The sequence below is a fragment of the Chelonoidis abingdonii genome, chromosome 2 (assembly GCF_003597395.2).
Source record: "Chelonoidis abingdonii isolate Lonesome George chromosome 2, CheloAbing_2.0, whole genome shotgun sequence".
Lineage (NCBI taxonomy): Eukaryota > Metazoa > Chordata > Testudines > Testudinidae > Chelonoidis > Chelonoidis abingdonii.
In genome coordinates, this window is record NC_133770.1 from 173,373,926 (window position 1) to 173,389,060 (window position 15,135).

The window sequence follows — 15,135 nt, forward strand, 5'->3', positions numbered from 1 at the left end:
AGTGTACTGCTGGAGGATTGAGGAGGACAAGCGTTATCAGACACCAGGAGGAAGGTCCTGTGGTGAGGATAAAGAAGGTGTTTGGAGGAGGCCATGGGGAAGTAGCCCAGGGAGTTGTAGCTGTCATGCAGCTGTTACAGGAGGCACTATAGACAGCTGCGATCCACAGGGCCCTGGGCTGGAACCCGGAGTAGAGGGCGGGCCCGGGTTCCCCCCAAACCTCCCAACTCCTGATCAGACATAGGAGGAGCTGACCCAGACTGTGGGTTCCACAAGAGGGGAAGATCACTGAGGTGAACAAATCCGCCAATAAGTGCAGGACCCACCAAGGTAGAGGAGGATCTTTGTCACAATATATATAAAGCTTTTTCTTTATTGGCTTCAGCATTTCCCCCAAGATTTTATGAGACAAAGAAGGGCAATGGGGCAAGGGAGGTCAAGTCATTATATGATCAAATGGTCTAAGTTTCTCTCACACACAAATCAGGGAAAAAATAAAAACTTGTAAATTTCATTATTTTGGTTCTGAATCTTCCAGATATTTAGCACCTCTGCTCCCATTCTTTGTTTTAATCAGAAATATCTACTTACTTAGATATGGTATCTGGAGGTTAGTATCTGATCGCCAGGGGGAGCTAAGGTGCTTAATATCTCTCTTGCTCTCATTTACCTACAGATCTGGTCTATTTCCCTACCCATATTCCCTATACTCTGCCCCGGATATTGGGATCAACAGGAATCTGGGTCACACTGCTCCTACCCTTGATCGCCACACATTCCCTAACATTTCAGAAGTTCATCTTCAGTCTGAGAAGCAATGGGATAGAGGCACAGGCTAACATTTTCAAAAGCACCGAAGTCCTATTTTCAACAGCGACTTAGACAATTATGAGCCTAAGGCCATGTCTATACTAGAGAGCTTACAGCTGCACCACTGTAAAATCTCTTGTGTAGCCACTCTATGCCGATGGGCAGGAGCTCACCCATCGACATAATTAAGCCATCCCCAATGAGCAGCAGTAGTTATGTTGGTGAGAGAAGCTTTCTTGTTGACATAGAGCCGACCACACCGGTGCTTGTCAGTGTAATTTATCTTGCTCAATCAGGTGTTTTTCTCACAGCCCTTAGCAACATGTTATACCAAGTAAAGTGATAGCATAAACACAGTCTACGTGTCATTAAAAAAAAATCAATGGGATTTATGAGAGAAAGGGAGCAGATTAGATGGGCCCAAACCAGAACATTAGGGTATGGGTCTAGCTTACAGCAAACCCTCTCCCCACTCCAAAGTTCTGGATTGTTTAAATCCTGGAATTTGGTTTGGTCTATTATAGGAAAAAGGATCCAGCAGCCACATTCAGATCAAAAATTTAAAATTAGTTTTCTTAGCTCCATCCCAGCTGCCCAAAGCTCAGAAGTATTTGACTTCTATGGACCACTGATTTGGGCTCATATCTTGAATAAATCATTAAATGAGGTATTTCAGTTATTATCATTACAAAATTGTCATACTGATTCCATCAGAGATTGTAAACACCACGGACAATGGCTGGACTGGGCGTTGATGTTTACATTTTCATTTCATCTTTCAGCCACGCCTTCTGTTAGAAATGCACATTTGTTCCTTTTCTCAGTGATTAAGGAGAGTAGATGCCAGAGAGCTGCTCTTTCTAATGCCCGTATGTTTTGGTTGCCCCTTGTAGTGCTCGTGCTGCTCATCTTATCCATGAGGCGGCATAGGAAGCAGCCTTACATCATTGATGAAGAAGAGAATATCCACGAGAATATCGTCAGGTATGATGATGAAGGGGGCGGGGAGGAAGACACTGAGGCCTTTGACATTGCTGCCATGTGGAATCCCCGGGAGGCCCAGCTAGTGGTGAAAAGCAGGCAGGACATGCTGCCTGAAATAGCAAGCCTCTCCCGATACGTGTCTCAGACGTGCATAACGGACAACAATGTTCACAACTATGTGCTGGCCAAGCTGTATGAAGCTGACAGGGACCTCTGGGCTCCTCCTTTTGACTCCCTCCAAACATACACATTTGAAGGGAATGGCTCAGTGGCAGAGTCACTCAGTTCATTACAGTCTGTCACTACAGACTCAGACCAGAGCTATGACTACCTGACAGACTGGGGACCTCGCTTTAAAAAGCTGGCTGAGATGTACGGCATCACAGAGGGCAATGGGGCTCTGTGATAACGAGTGAGGAGCAGAGTGTTTTCTACACAACACAAACGTCCTAATCTAGATCTGTTCTCATCAGAAGCTTGTATGGACATAGGGCGAGACCGCCTGAAATAGCAGTATGGTGCTTGAATGAGAATGGGGGAGAAGGGTGCAAACAAAGCTCTCTCTCTCTGGCTCAGCTTTACTCAGTTAAATTAAGTTACATTTTTAAACAATGGAGAACAAAAAGGAAAGTATTTCCTGATTTTTATAGCTACATTTGAAAGCTTCGTTCCTGGAATATAATATTACTCTGTTTTTTTACATGGCAGCTTATGGAGTTCTTTGCATCTGTATATGAAGATGCTTAGGGTCCAATAGTAATCTTCAGCTCACAGGGAAATTGCCAGTAAAAGAGGATCCCCAATTGGTTATTTCCCCCCATTGCTTGCTAACAAAACAGAAAGCAGAAAACTGAAACTGGAATCGTGAGGAGTGTTCATTATAAAAATCAGCCTTCTTCTTTTGTTGCTAAGAGTCCTTTTAACCCTTGAAAAACAAGCCTGACTTTTTCCATGTTGCTCAGAGGAGAGGGCTTGGAAAGACCTTCGGATTTATGCTCTAGTTTAATGGCCGATACGTGAGTCACTGAGGTTAAATACTAATCCACCCCCTGTCAAGTTAGTGTAAATTTATTTTCCTCTCAGCTCTTTAAAATGTTGGCACTGTGGAACTGTTCAGAACAAAACCACAAAATCTGCCTCTTTTGCACTCTAGATGTCTCTTCCATGTGCCATATGTGATGGTTAGATGCTAGCAATGAAAGCCAAATAAAAAAAAAATTATAAATACATGGGTTAGAGGGGCTTTCCTCATCTGTGAGAGGTCAGTCCAAGGAATGTTTACATACTGTAGATAACCTACTTGAACAAATGCAGTATTATAGAAGAATAAACGGATGTAAGAAAATTACATGTATAAGTTTTGTATATTTGTTAATAATTTTGGTAATAAATATCATGTACTGCATACAGTACAGTACCTTAGCACCTCTTTTAATAAAAGTTATACTGAAGGGATAGTCTGATGACAATTTATTGGATGCTTTATGTACACCAGTTAGTGCTTGTAGGCAACAGGCAAAACGTGGTTAGTCAGAGCTGTGTGATGGAACCGAACTTTCAATCTGCAGGGTCAAGCCCATTAAATGTTCACTTCTAAACAGTGGAACCCTTGTCAATTAGCTCATTAGTAGAGAGTCATTTCTCACTGTACGAAGCATTTAAGGCCATGTTTTAAACCCAGCTTCTCTTGTTGCATGCATAACTTATGCACTCATTGGTTCACACAAATGATGGAATCTACTCATTTTCCTGTGCAAATAGAATTTGGGGATTCTGTCATTTGTATACCCTAAAGCCAGTACACAAAAATTACATGTAGAAGTGAACAAACAACTCAGTGCATGCTTTACTGGAATCTTGTGATATAATACAGATCTAAAATTGCATCTACAGGATCTTTACATATAAAGAGGCTATGCGCACAAGTAGGTGCTGAAACATGTGCCAGGCCTAAAAATAACATGATTGTGTTATTTCATCTTTCCTTCCCCCCCCCCCCGCATCACTGTCCCATCTTCATTTTACTTACACACAACACACACTCCTGTGTCTTTATTTAGTCTAATTTTAGACTATAAGCTCTCCAGCAAAGAGCTAGACATCTCAGATGCCTACACTCCTATGGCACTGTGTAAACAGCAAATAAAAGTGCTTTAGAGTTTCTCATATGCTTGCTCATCAGGTGTGAAAAAATGAGTTTTACTAGATACAATATGCCAGTAGTTCAGTTCCACATCTGGATTGGACCCTTCACTGTCAAAGCAGGAAAAGACCCCCTAAGAGCAAAGAAATGTGTTCTGTAAAAGTGGCTATAGTGTAAACCAAGTCCATACACCAGTTTTTCTAGTACAGCAGTTTTATAGCACCGTAAGTCTCTTATAAATAAGTGAAGTAATAATACCATATAATCATTTTAACAACATGGAGAATCAGGCTTATAATGTTTTAATTATAGAAGCAAGAACTCAGGGTTTAACCCTTTTTATAGTTTATGTATTGGCTCTAGAATTCAAACCCTGTTAGACCTTTAAGTGTATTTTTTTGTTTGTGTCAGGGTTCCCTCCCCACTCTGCGGTACAGATGTGGGGACCTGAATGAAAGACCCCCTACACTTATTTCTACCAGCTTAGCTTAAAAACGTCCCCAAGACCCAAATCCTTCCTTGCTCTTGGACTGTATGCTGCCACCACCAAGTGAGTTAGACAAAGGTTCAAGGAAAAAGGACCATTCGGAGTTCCCGTTCCTCCAAAATCCCCCCCTCCCCTAAGTCCCTTCACCCCCTTTTCTGAGGAGGCTTGAGAGTAACCAAAGTGAGTAACTGACCAGACCCTTGGGGTTTTAGGACACTAAAACCCAATCAGATTCTTAAAAACAGAACTTTATAATAAAGAAAAAGTAAAAGAAGCACCTCTGTAAAATCAGGATGGAAGGTAATTTTACAGGCAATCAGATTCGAAACACAGAGGATTCCCCTCTAGGCAAAACTTTAAAGTTACAAATAACAGGGATGAACCTCCCTCATAGCATAGGGACAATTCACAAGATAAAACAAAAGAATCTAATGCATTTTCTTCCTGTTACTTACAATCTGTAATCTTAGAGGCTTAGTTAAGGTATGGCTTTGGGAGATGTATTTTCCCTGCCCTGATTCCTCGCTGACCCAGAGAAAACAAAAGGGACACAAAACAAAATCTTCCCCCACAGCTTTGAAAGTATCTTCTCCCCTTCCTGGTCCTTTTGGTCAGGTGTCACTCAGGTTATCTGAGCTTCTTAAACCTTTACAGGTAAAGGAGGGATTTTATGCTACCTTTAGCTGTACGTTTATGACAGTTTGTTTATACAGAGAAAAAATAAAAATGTTTTTCCCTAAAAATAGTTCTGTGAAGCCCTGCTCATAGTTCCTCATATTCTTTAACTTTCATGACTGTGATGTTCAACTACTGTACTTGGTGGAGTGTGAACAGTTCTGCAGTCCCAAGTCTACATTTGCCCTCACTCAGCCTCCTTGATAGTTACAGAACACTCTTTATATGGTATATTTATGGACAGGTGTGAGGGGGCTCCAGTAGGCCTCAGACCAATTTCTCACTGGGAGTGCAGGCAACTGTCAGAAGACGACCATGTGAAGTGGAATAGCAACTCATCCAAAGAAAGAGAAAAAAGACTATTAGCGAGGGGGGCAAACAGAGGATAGTAAAATCTAGCCCTTACTCCTACTGGGGATCAGAGGTGACCTCTCATTATGACTGAGGGCATCACAATCTGCCCACAGTGGTTTTGGTGAGAGAGGGAGCTAATCTGGAGGAGAAGACAAGTGACTAGGGGAGCAGAGAGTGATTTTTGGAGAAGGCAGGCCAGGAAAGAGTGAGCAAAAGACGATTTGGAGGGAAAGGGCTGGCAGAGAGGGGAAAAAACAGAAACAACAAGCGCAGAGTAAATAAAACAAAAGAATAGTCAGAAAAGTGAAAAAAAAGACCAAATGATATGCAGGAATAAAACTGCTACTTGTCAAGGCAAAGTTACACCAGTATAGCACTGAGTATCTAGTGTGGGGTGTCAAATTTTTGCATGTGTTCATGTAGTATCTTGGAAATATTAGTTACCAGCATTGACAAAAGTGAACAGAAAAATAATTCCTCCCCACAAATAGTTCAACTTTTCATTCATATTGTCATGGTACAATTCCCCACTCTGAACCTTAACGTCCAAAAGATGGGGTACCAGCATGAATTCCTCTAAGCTCAATTACCAGCTTAGAACCTGTAGCGCTGCCACCAACCAGGAATTCCAGTGCCTGGTATGCTCTGGTCCCCCCAAAACCTTGCCCGGGGACCCCCAAGACCCAGACCCTCTGGATCTCAACACAGGGAAAGTAAACCCTTTCCCCCACCGTTGCCTCTCCCAGGCTTCTCCTCCCTGGGTTAACCTGGAAGATTACTGTGATTCAAACTCCTTGAATCACAAAACAGAGAGGAAAATTCACCTTCCCCCCTCCTTCTCTCTCCCCCTCCCAGACTCTCCCTGAGAGAGAAAGTAATCCTAACACAGAGAGAAAATTAACCTTTCTCTCCCCCTTCCCTCCTTTCTCCCCACCAATTCCCTGGTGGATCCAGACCCAGTCCCCTGGGGTCTCACCAGAATAAAAAAACAATCAGGTTCTTAAACAAGAAAAGCTTTTAATTAAAGAGAGAAAAACAGTAAAAATTATCTTTGTAAATTTAAGATGGATTAGGTACAGGGTTTTTCAGCTATAGACACTGGGAATACCCTCCCAGCCTAAGTATACAAGTACAAATTAAAATCCTTTCAGCAAAATACAAATTTGAACTCCTTCCAGCCAAATGCACATTTGCAAATAAAGAAAACAAACATAAGCCTAACTCGCCTTATCTACCTAGTACTTACTATTCTGAACTTATAAGAGCCTGTATCGGAGAAATTGGAGAGAAACCTGGTTGCACGTCTGGTCACTCTCAGAACCCAGAGAGAACAACAACCAAAAACTAACAGCACACACAGAAACTTCCCTCCCTCAAGATTTGAAAGTATCCTGTCCCCTGATTGGTTCTCCGGTCAGGTGACAGCCAGGCCTAATGGACTTGTTAACCCTTTATAGTCAAAGAGATATAAAGTACTTCTGTGCTATTAACTTTTCTTATCTGTTTATGACACATATGTTGTTGGTCTGTCTATTTAGTTAGTTCGTTATTTGGGGTGAACAATGATTATTACATTTTTCCATGTATTTACTCTGGTAACAGTTCAATACCTGCACACCTTAAATTAAATAGCCATTGGCAAACAACCCCATTCTGATCTCTGCTCAGTGTGTATCTGAAGTAACTCCCCTAACATTAATGCCATTTGATTAGTATAAAACCAGTATAAGTGAACTAAGGCTCACATCCTTTGATAGAACAAATGGAGCCATCAGTCATTGCTACTAAAATGATCAAAAAAGGTCTGTTCCTACATTGTTCCCTCCTTGCTGCTAGAACACTCAAATGTCAGTTCCTCCACTGTCCATCAGTGTCTGATCCAAACCGCACTGAAGTCAATGAAAAAGGTTTTAATGGGCTTTGGATTAGGTGCTGGTACTAGGGCTTCTGAAGCACCCCCTGGCTTGAAGTAGTTTCCATTATATGCAAGGTTTACAGTGTGGTTCAATGGCTTTCAGTGCCCCCACTATACAAATTGTTCCAGCCCCCCTGCAGCTTTCCATATTCAGGCTCTGGTAGGCAACCAAGGGAGCCTCATTATTGCTGCAGAATTAACCGCAGGAACTGATGGCAGAGGAACCCAGCCATCAAGAAAGAAAAGCATTTGGGCAGGTGAGCAGTTCACAGGCTTTTGAGAGGCTTAAGGGTCATAACCAAGACTTTGAACTACACCCACGAGGGAGCGGACAAGAAGTGCAGAGCACACAACGCTGTTGTGATGGGCTTACAATGGGCTGCCTATTTCTAGAGATAGCTCCATGTTTTAGTATTGCAGAATGTGACTGTTTTCCATGTTCCAGGAGAGCTGTGATTTGTTTCCTTTCCTTTCACAACTATATACTAGTTGATTCGCCCACTGGCACCCGGCACCAGGGGTCCTCACGGGGAAAGGCAAGTGATGTTTATATGGCTGCTTTTTCTGGGGTTCTGCCTGGGGAAAACAGCTTTAAAACACATTGGGGCTTCACAGAAGCCCCAACAGTAGACTATGCCAAGGAGATATTTGATGAATAAGCACAATTCCTGCTTTTCAAAGTCTCTCCTCTCTAGATTGTAAAATCATCCAGGCAACCACTGTCTCTTGCATTGGCTTTTATAATTGCTGTAAGCAGACGTTTTCACTGAGCTGCCCATCATGATATCCAGGTCTTCAGAGTGCATACAGTCAACGTAAGACCAGCAAATCAGTACACGATGATAGAGTCTTTAATTATGTGATCACATACCATTTTTTCCAGAAAATTCAGTACTCCAATTTCCTTGCAGACTGCTTAAAACTTGCTGAGGGAGGGGGGAAGGAAGGGAAGAGAGAAACCAGACTTATAACAGAAAAAAAAATAGTTCATGCCACTGCTATATGTCCCCAGCTGGCTTAGGCAAGCAACAACAAGCTGGCTTAATAAATGGATTCCAGTACTCGTAAAGAAATGAAAACAAGAATCGCTCTCCCCACACCACTCATCCAAATACTAACTAATTGCCACTACAACCTTTATTTGGGACCCCCCCCCCAACATTTTCCCAAGCAATGGAGACTTAAATATACACAACCAAACATTCCACCCCCAGTGTTTATCCTAAAAACAAAACAAAACAAAATTGTCTTTGGTCTCATATTTAAAGATGCCCCGGAGGTGTAATATGGTACAGGACAAGGAGAAATGTTTATGATAATGGTAATTGCACAGAATAAGGGCCTGAGGGCCAGCTTTTTAAAAGGTATTTAGGTGCGTAATTTCCATTGATTTTAATGGGAGCTAAGTGCCTAAGGGCTTATCTACACTGGCAATTTACCACGCTGCAACTTTCTTGCTCAGGGGGCCTAAGTGCAGCAAGTTTCAGTGCTGTAAAGTGCCAGTGCAGACAGTGCACCAGCACTGGGAGCTGCGCTCCCCATGCTAGGAGATGCACCCCTCATGGAGGTGGGTTTTTTAGAGCGCTGGGAGAGCTCTCTCCCAGTGCTCAGCTGTGACCACACAAGTCACGTTAAAGCAATGCCACAGGAGCACATTAGTGTTGCCAGTATAGACTAGCCCTAAGTGTAACCCACACAACTTCTGGGTGGGGTGTTCTGTCCCATCTAGTAGCACCAAGACAACTTAAAGAGGGAGAAAATGAGACTCCTCTACAACCTTAGCTAACAGCCAGTTGGCTTTTAGCTCACAGGGTACAGGCTCATGCATTCAGCTGCAGAGGTCCCCGATTCAATCCTGATGATGACAGGGTCTGTTGGCGTTACATAAGCGCATTTGAAAATCCCATTAGGTGCCTATCTGCATCTTTAGGCACCTAAATACCTTTGAAAAACCTGGCCCTGGAAGTCAAGACCCCTAGTTTCTATGGCTATTGCAAGGGTTCAGGAGCTAGGGTTCCTACAGCCAGCACCTCAGCTGCTATGGACATTGACTTCAGCAGGACTATGATTTACACCAGCTGAGGATTTGGCTCCAAGTCTACATTCTGAAAGATAGAGATGGAGACAGTAGATCAGGACTCCTGGAATCTCTTTCTGTCTCTGAATCTCTGTGTGAAGTCTATGACCCCCCCCCCCGTGACTCAGTTTACTCATCAGTAAAATGGGGCTAATCATGAAAGGATGAATTACTACTTGTGAAGAGCTTTTGCAGTTCTGAAAGTCTGAAGAAGAAGATTCCCCCCCCCCCGCCCCCCAACCCAGGGAGTGATCGGATGGAACAACCTTTTTCCTAAGGAGAGAATGGCTTGCTGGGGTACAGCATTAGTTCTTTTTCCCAGAGACTCTGGCAACAAGGTTAAAGTGGTTTTAGTTTTATTTAAAGTCCAGAAACACTGAAGAGTTCCTGATATTTCACATGAACTCACCCATACGGTGCAGCATTTCCCCTTCCCATATTGGGGAAATTCCAGTTGCACTCTTGGGCCCTAATCCAGCAACAAGATCCAAGCAGACAGGCCCCTGCACAAAGCAACAGTGACTGTGGAACTTCCTCAAGGCTAACCATCTATGGATAAAGGAATAAAGCTGGGCCTGCTCCTGCTCAAATCCAAGCAATTTTTGCCATGGATGCCAGAGGGAGCAGAATCAGACCCTCCGTCAGCAAGCCCTGCTTCAGAAAATGGGTAACTGTGTAATCCTGGGCCTGTATTTCTTAAGGGAGGGAGTAGTAGGATACTGGGTGCACTTTACTTTGATGACAAGACAAAAAAAATATAAAAAGGTACTTTTTAAAGAGAAGTTAGGAATATTCTGTGGGAATCCCACTTTCCAGGCCACCATTAAGGAATGGGCCGCTTAAGAAGGTATTTTGAAAATTTATATTCCCTAATAGCCATAAGCCAATCCTGCAAAGATTGATTTATTTATTCTTTTTAAGGGTGCATGAGCTAAAGCTTTTATAACTAGAGACAAATGCTTGTCATGGCACAGGACAAAAAAGAAGGACATTTAGCTCAGTGAAGTTGGATTTTTGTTGTGGTCATTGAGATTTGGAAACAGACAACTGGAAGAAATGTGCTCTTCATACCCACAACATGTGTCATGTTTCCTCTAGATCAGGGGTAGGCAACCTATGGCACGCGTTCTGAAGGCGGCAAGCAAGCTGATTTTCAGTGGCACTCACACTGCCCAGGTCCTGGCCACCAGTCGGGGGGGGGGGGGGGGGCTCTGCATTTTAAATGAAGCTTCTTAAACATTTAACAAAATCTTATTTACTTTACATACAACAATAGACTTACAGAAAGAGACCTTCTAAAAACGTTAAAACTTATTAGTGGCACACGAAACCTTAAATTAGAGTGATTAAATGAAGACTTGGCACAGCAGCAACGGATGTAGGTGTGGGCCCTATAGGCCTGTGCTTAGAGGCCCAGCTTCTGGAGTCACAGGATGAGGCCAGAATAAGAGCTTTCAAATACATTTTTTTAAAAAAAGGTCTAAGCCAGTGGTTCTCAAAGCCAGTCTGCCTCTTGTTCTGGGAAAGTCCCTGTTGGGTCAGGCCAGTTTGTTTACCTACTGTGCCCACAGGTTCGGCCGATTGCGGCTCCCACGGGCCATGGTTCGCTGTCCCAGGCCAATGGGGGCTGCGGGAAGTGGCGTGGGCCGAGTGATGTCCTGGCTGCCCTTCCCGCAGCCCCCATTGGCCTGGAGCGGTGAACCGCAGCCAGTGGGAACCACGATCGGCCAAACCTGCAGACATGGCAGATAAACAAACCACTCAGCCCGCCAGGGCCTTTCCTTGAACAAGTGGCGGACCAGCTTTGAGAAATTACTGTTCTAAGCACACAGGCTTGGAAAACCACCACCTTGAAAGTATGACCAGAGTGCACCCAATGCAGTTTTGTCTGCCTGAGTCTACAGAGAGTCTGAATCAGTAACTCTGATAACTGCCCCCATTCATCCTAGTGCAGAGTTACCTTTAAGCCTCAGTGCTCTAGGAGGCCCTGCTAACACCACCCCATCAGTGTGTAGGGCTTTCCCAGCCTCTTGGGCAGGTGCATCCTGCCTGCTGGTTAAGTATTGGGTGTCCCCCTTCTGCCAGCTCTGCCTCTGTGTCACCTTTGCTACTTCCAAAACAAGCGACCCTACTGCTGTTCCTGGGGGGTATAGTGGCTCTTTAGGAAGGGAGGAGGGCTTGACTGTCACCACCACTCCAGGCGGGGCTGAGGCCACATGTCCCACATCTTAATGTTCCTAGGGTCCCTGATTTCCTTAATTCAGTCCTTTTTCTGCCTGATTAACAAAGCGCCATGTTCTCTGTCTTGCAGCTTGTGAGATCATTGATACCTGTGCAGCATGGATGTAAATCAGAATGGCAACCTTTTATGCCCTCTTTGCACAAGTGTAAATGACTACACAGGATGCCGAGCAGGGGAGAATCAGGCTCCAGGTACATTTTCTACCTCCCAACATGTAAAATGAAGAGCCAGGCACCAAATGAAGATCCAGGCAGATTATAGGCTCCCTATATGTTAGTGCATAATCCAAAAGATGAAGAACTGCCTTTCCAGGATGCAATACAATGTGCCCTGTTTTCAAGGGTACTTGTGTAGCAGCCCCAGAAAGAACATTAACAAATACAATGTGCTCTAAGTATAGCAACACACCAGTAGCACTTTTTCTCTGCTGCGCTCATCCATCCTTCTATGAAGTAACCAAGTACCGTAGATAGCCAGAGAAACTGAAGCACAAAGCAGTCAAGTGACTTGCTCAACATGACATAGGAAGTCAGTGGCAACAGGGAGTAGAACACAGAAGTCTCAACTTACAATTCCTCCTCCTTTAACCACTAGCATTTCTTCCACTCAAGAAAATGTGTGATTTTTTTGACTTTGGATACTAAATTTGAGTGGAAATCATTGCTAGACTTGCCTCTCTGTATAGAGAGCTTTTAGTGTTCAGGATGTTAGTATTGGATGATATAATATATACAGACACACCTACAAGGAAAATACACAGTAATATTTAGGATTTATATTGTACTTTTTATCCTTTAATCTCAAAGTGCTTTACAAACATTAAATAAATAAGCCCACACTATCCCTGCAAGGTAAATGTTACCCACCCATTTTTACAGATGAATAAACAGAGGCACAGAGACATTAAATCGAATTGCATAAGGTCTCACAGCAAGTCAACATAGAACTGGTAACAGAACCTAGGAATCCTGACTTCCAAGCCATTGCTCTAATAGGAGACAATGGTTCTTTGTCTAATTTAGCAGGTTCTGTTTACAGCACAAGTAGCTTTATTTTAAACGAATAGTTTTTCTTCAGATTAAATAAACGCATCTGCAGGTAAAATGAGTAATTCAGTCTCATGGTAGAAAGTGAATAATACTATTGATCCAAAGAACCTTCATTTAAGTGATTCCTCTATATTTGAAACTCTTAACTACTATTTAGCCAGCTCTCAAACCACTGAGGAAATCAAAAGTCAACACTGCATTTAGAACCCAAACAGATGAGGCAGATGGAAAAAATTGTAACAGCTCTTAATTAATTTTGATATTCAGAGTTAATTTGAGAAATGTTTTCCTACACTAATGTGGCACTGAATAACCACGGCATCAATTAATAGTAATTTTGAGAAATAAGTGTTGGTATAAACACTGTAGACAATCACTCTCAGCTGGATCTTCACATTCATCTCAACTATCCTTTCCGAAGGGATTGACTCTCACTCCGAGCTCTATCAGCTGTGTAATGGGTTTATTTGATAAATACATAACACACTCATCACTGTAGTAAGTAACCAACGTTAGCCATATTATGAGAAAGCAAATTTACTCCAGGCTTCCAGATAAGGATTAGATATTGCAGTCAGTGCCCAACTAACTTTGATTGTAGCCACAATTTAGAGTGAAAATTTCTCAAAAGTGAGAAAAAAAACTTTTCTGTCTTAAATAGTGAGCACATTCTGGATTTGCCAGTTTGGTAATCCCTCTAGACAGCTCTGCTGGCTGGTACTTTGGCAGAGGAAAAGGGGAAATATTTAGCTTCCACATTGATCACAGCATAAAAACTAAAGTTTTCCATGCTGTTAGTGGTTTATTCATAGCGAGTCTTCTTCCATTGGCACGCTTGCCACTATCTATCTATCAGCCGCATACTGTCTAAACAGACACCCACCAGCAAGACGACACTATGGTCCATGGACACCTGGGTTCTTCTTCAAGTGGTGTCCCTCTGGGTACTCCACTCTTGGTGTTGGTGCATCTCTGCACTGGAGATTTCTCACAGCAGTAGTCAGGGGAAGGGCACACACAGGAATTGTCTCATGCAGCTGTTGGCACCTCCTGTAGCGCATGCTCCCCCGGCCGTCCCCTCAGTTCCTTCTCAACCATCCTCAGCTGCAGACGAAGCTCCACAGCAGTGCTCTCTGGTACTTCCGGGGGGAGAGGGGGATTTACAAGTTACATAGGAACAACTTTTTAGTCTATACTTAGTTACACTGTTTTGTTAGTCTTAGTCTATACATGGTTTCGTTAGTTCCTCTTAGAGGTTTTTCTTAAAAGGAAAAGAGAAGAAAGAAGATGACTTTTTCTCTCCCTCACTCCCTGTTTGGGAACAGTTTCTACAGTTTACCATTACAATCAACTCCCATCCTTCTCTCTCGACAGGGCTGACTCCAGGCACCAGCAAACCAAGCAGGTGCTTGGGGTGGCCAGTGGAAAGGGGAGTGGCATGTCTGGGTCTTCAGCGGCAATTCTGTAGCGGGTTCCTCAGTCCCTCTCCTACTCTTTGAGCTGCTACCAAACTGCCACCAAAGAGGAAGAGAGGGAGTGAAGGACTCGCCACCGAATTGCCACAGAAGAATGAAACGGCACAATTGAGCTGCCACCGAAGTGCTGCCGATTTGCTCCCCACCTCCCCCCCCCCCGTTTTCCCCTGCTTCGCCGCTTGGGGTGACAAAAAAGCTGGAGCTGGCCTTGTCTCTCGAGAGGCGGGAGGGGCTTAACTGCAATCATACTGGGCTCAACAGGATTTGAAAAGCGTGACTCCCACCGTGAACTGATTCTTGTTTCTGACAGCCACACATCCTGCATTCACTGTCTGGGAGAAGCTCATATCTCCCAGAAATGCATACATTGCACCAACTTAACAACACGGGCAAGACGCAACAGGGATCTCTGCTTGAAAATGCTTCTGCTGGAGAAATCCCTCCAACCTCCTCAAGAGACATCCTCCAGGGAGTCTCATAAACCGAGATCCCTAAGCTCTGATAAGGCTCTGACTTCCAAAACTGTCAGGAAGTGAGCCTTGACCTCTCCAGCAAGGGTCTCTCAGAAAGAGAGCTTCCCCAGCGAGGTCTTTACTCTCAATGCTCCACTCATCCAGAGTGAGCACTTACAAGGCACAGGACTCCTCCTGCACTGTCGCTCACAGACCCCTGCTGAGCCCCAACGCTCCTCCACAGCACCGATTACCCCAGTGCAGAGCACGGCACAGACAGTGGCACAGTGATCAATGCTGCCACCACCAGCACTGACCCAAGACTTGCTGCTGCCTAGCGAGCTGAATCCAGCACCAGTCAGTGCTCCAACGGTCGACCGCAACCCCAAGGTGAGACCAATGCAACTCCTGCATCCTGCTGACATAGCAGTTTCTTTGGCACCACAGTCACCACTGCTTAGCACCGAACACT

The 15,135-nt window shown here is 43.9% G+C and overlaps 1 protein-coding gene across 1 annotated transcript in view; it reads left to right on the plus strand.

Moving 5' to 3' along the window:
- The window catches only part of CDH20 (cadherin 20), a 174,580-nt gene extending 171,340 nt beyond the window's left edge, over nucleotides 1-3,240 (plus strand). Inside the window, exon 12 of the mRNA XM_032772234.2 lies at nucleotides 1,704-3,240. Coding sequence (XP_032628125.1) covers nucleotides 1,704-2,200 — 497 coding nt within the window. The 3' untranslated portion in view covers nucleotides 2,201-3,240. The remainder of the gene's footprint in view (nucleotides 1-1,703) is intronic.
- The last annotated feature ends 11,895 nt before the right edge of the window (nucleotides 3,241-15,135 follow it).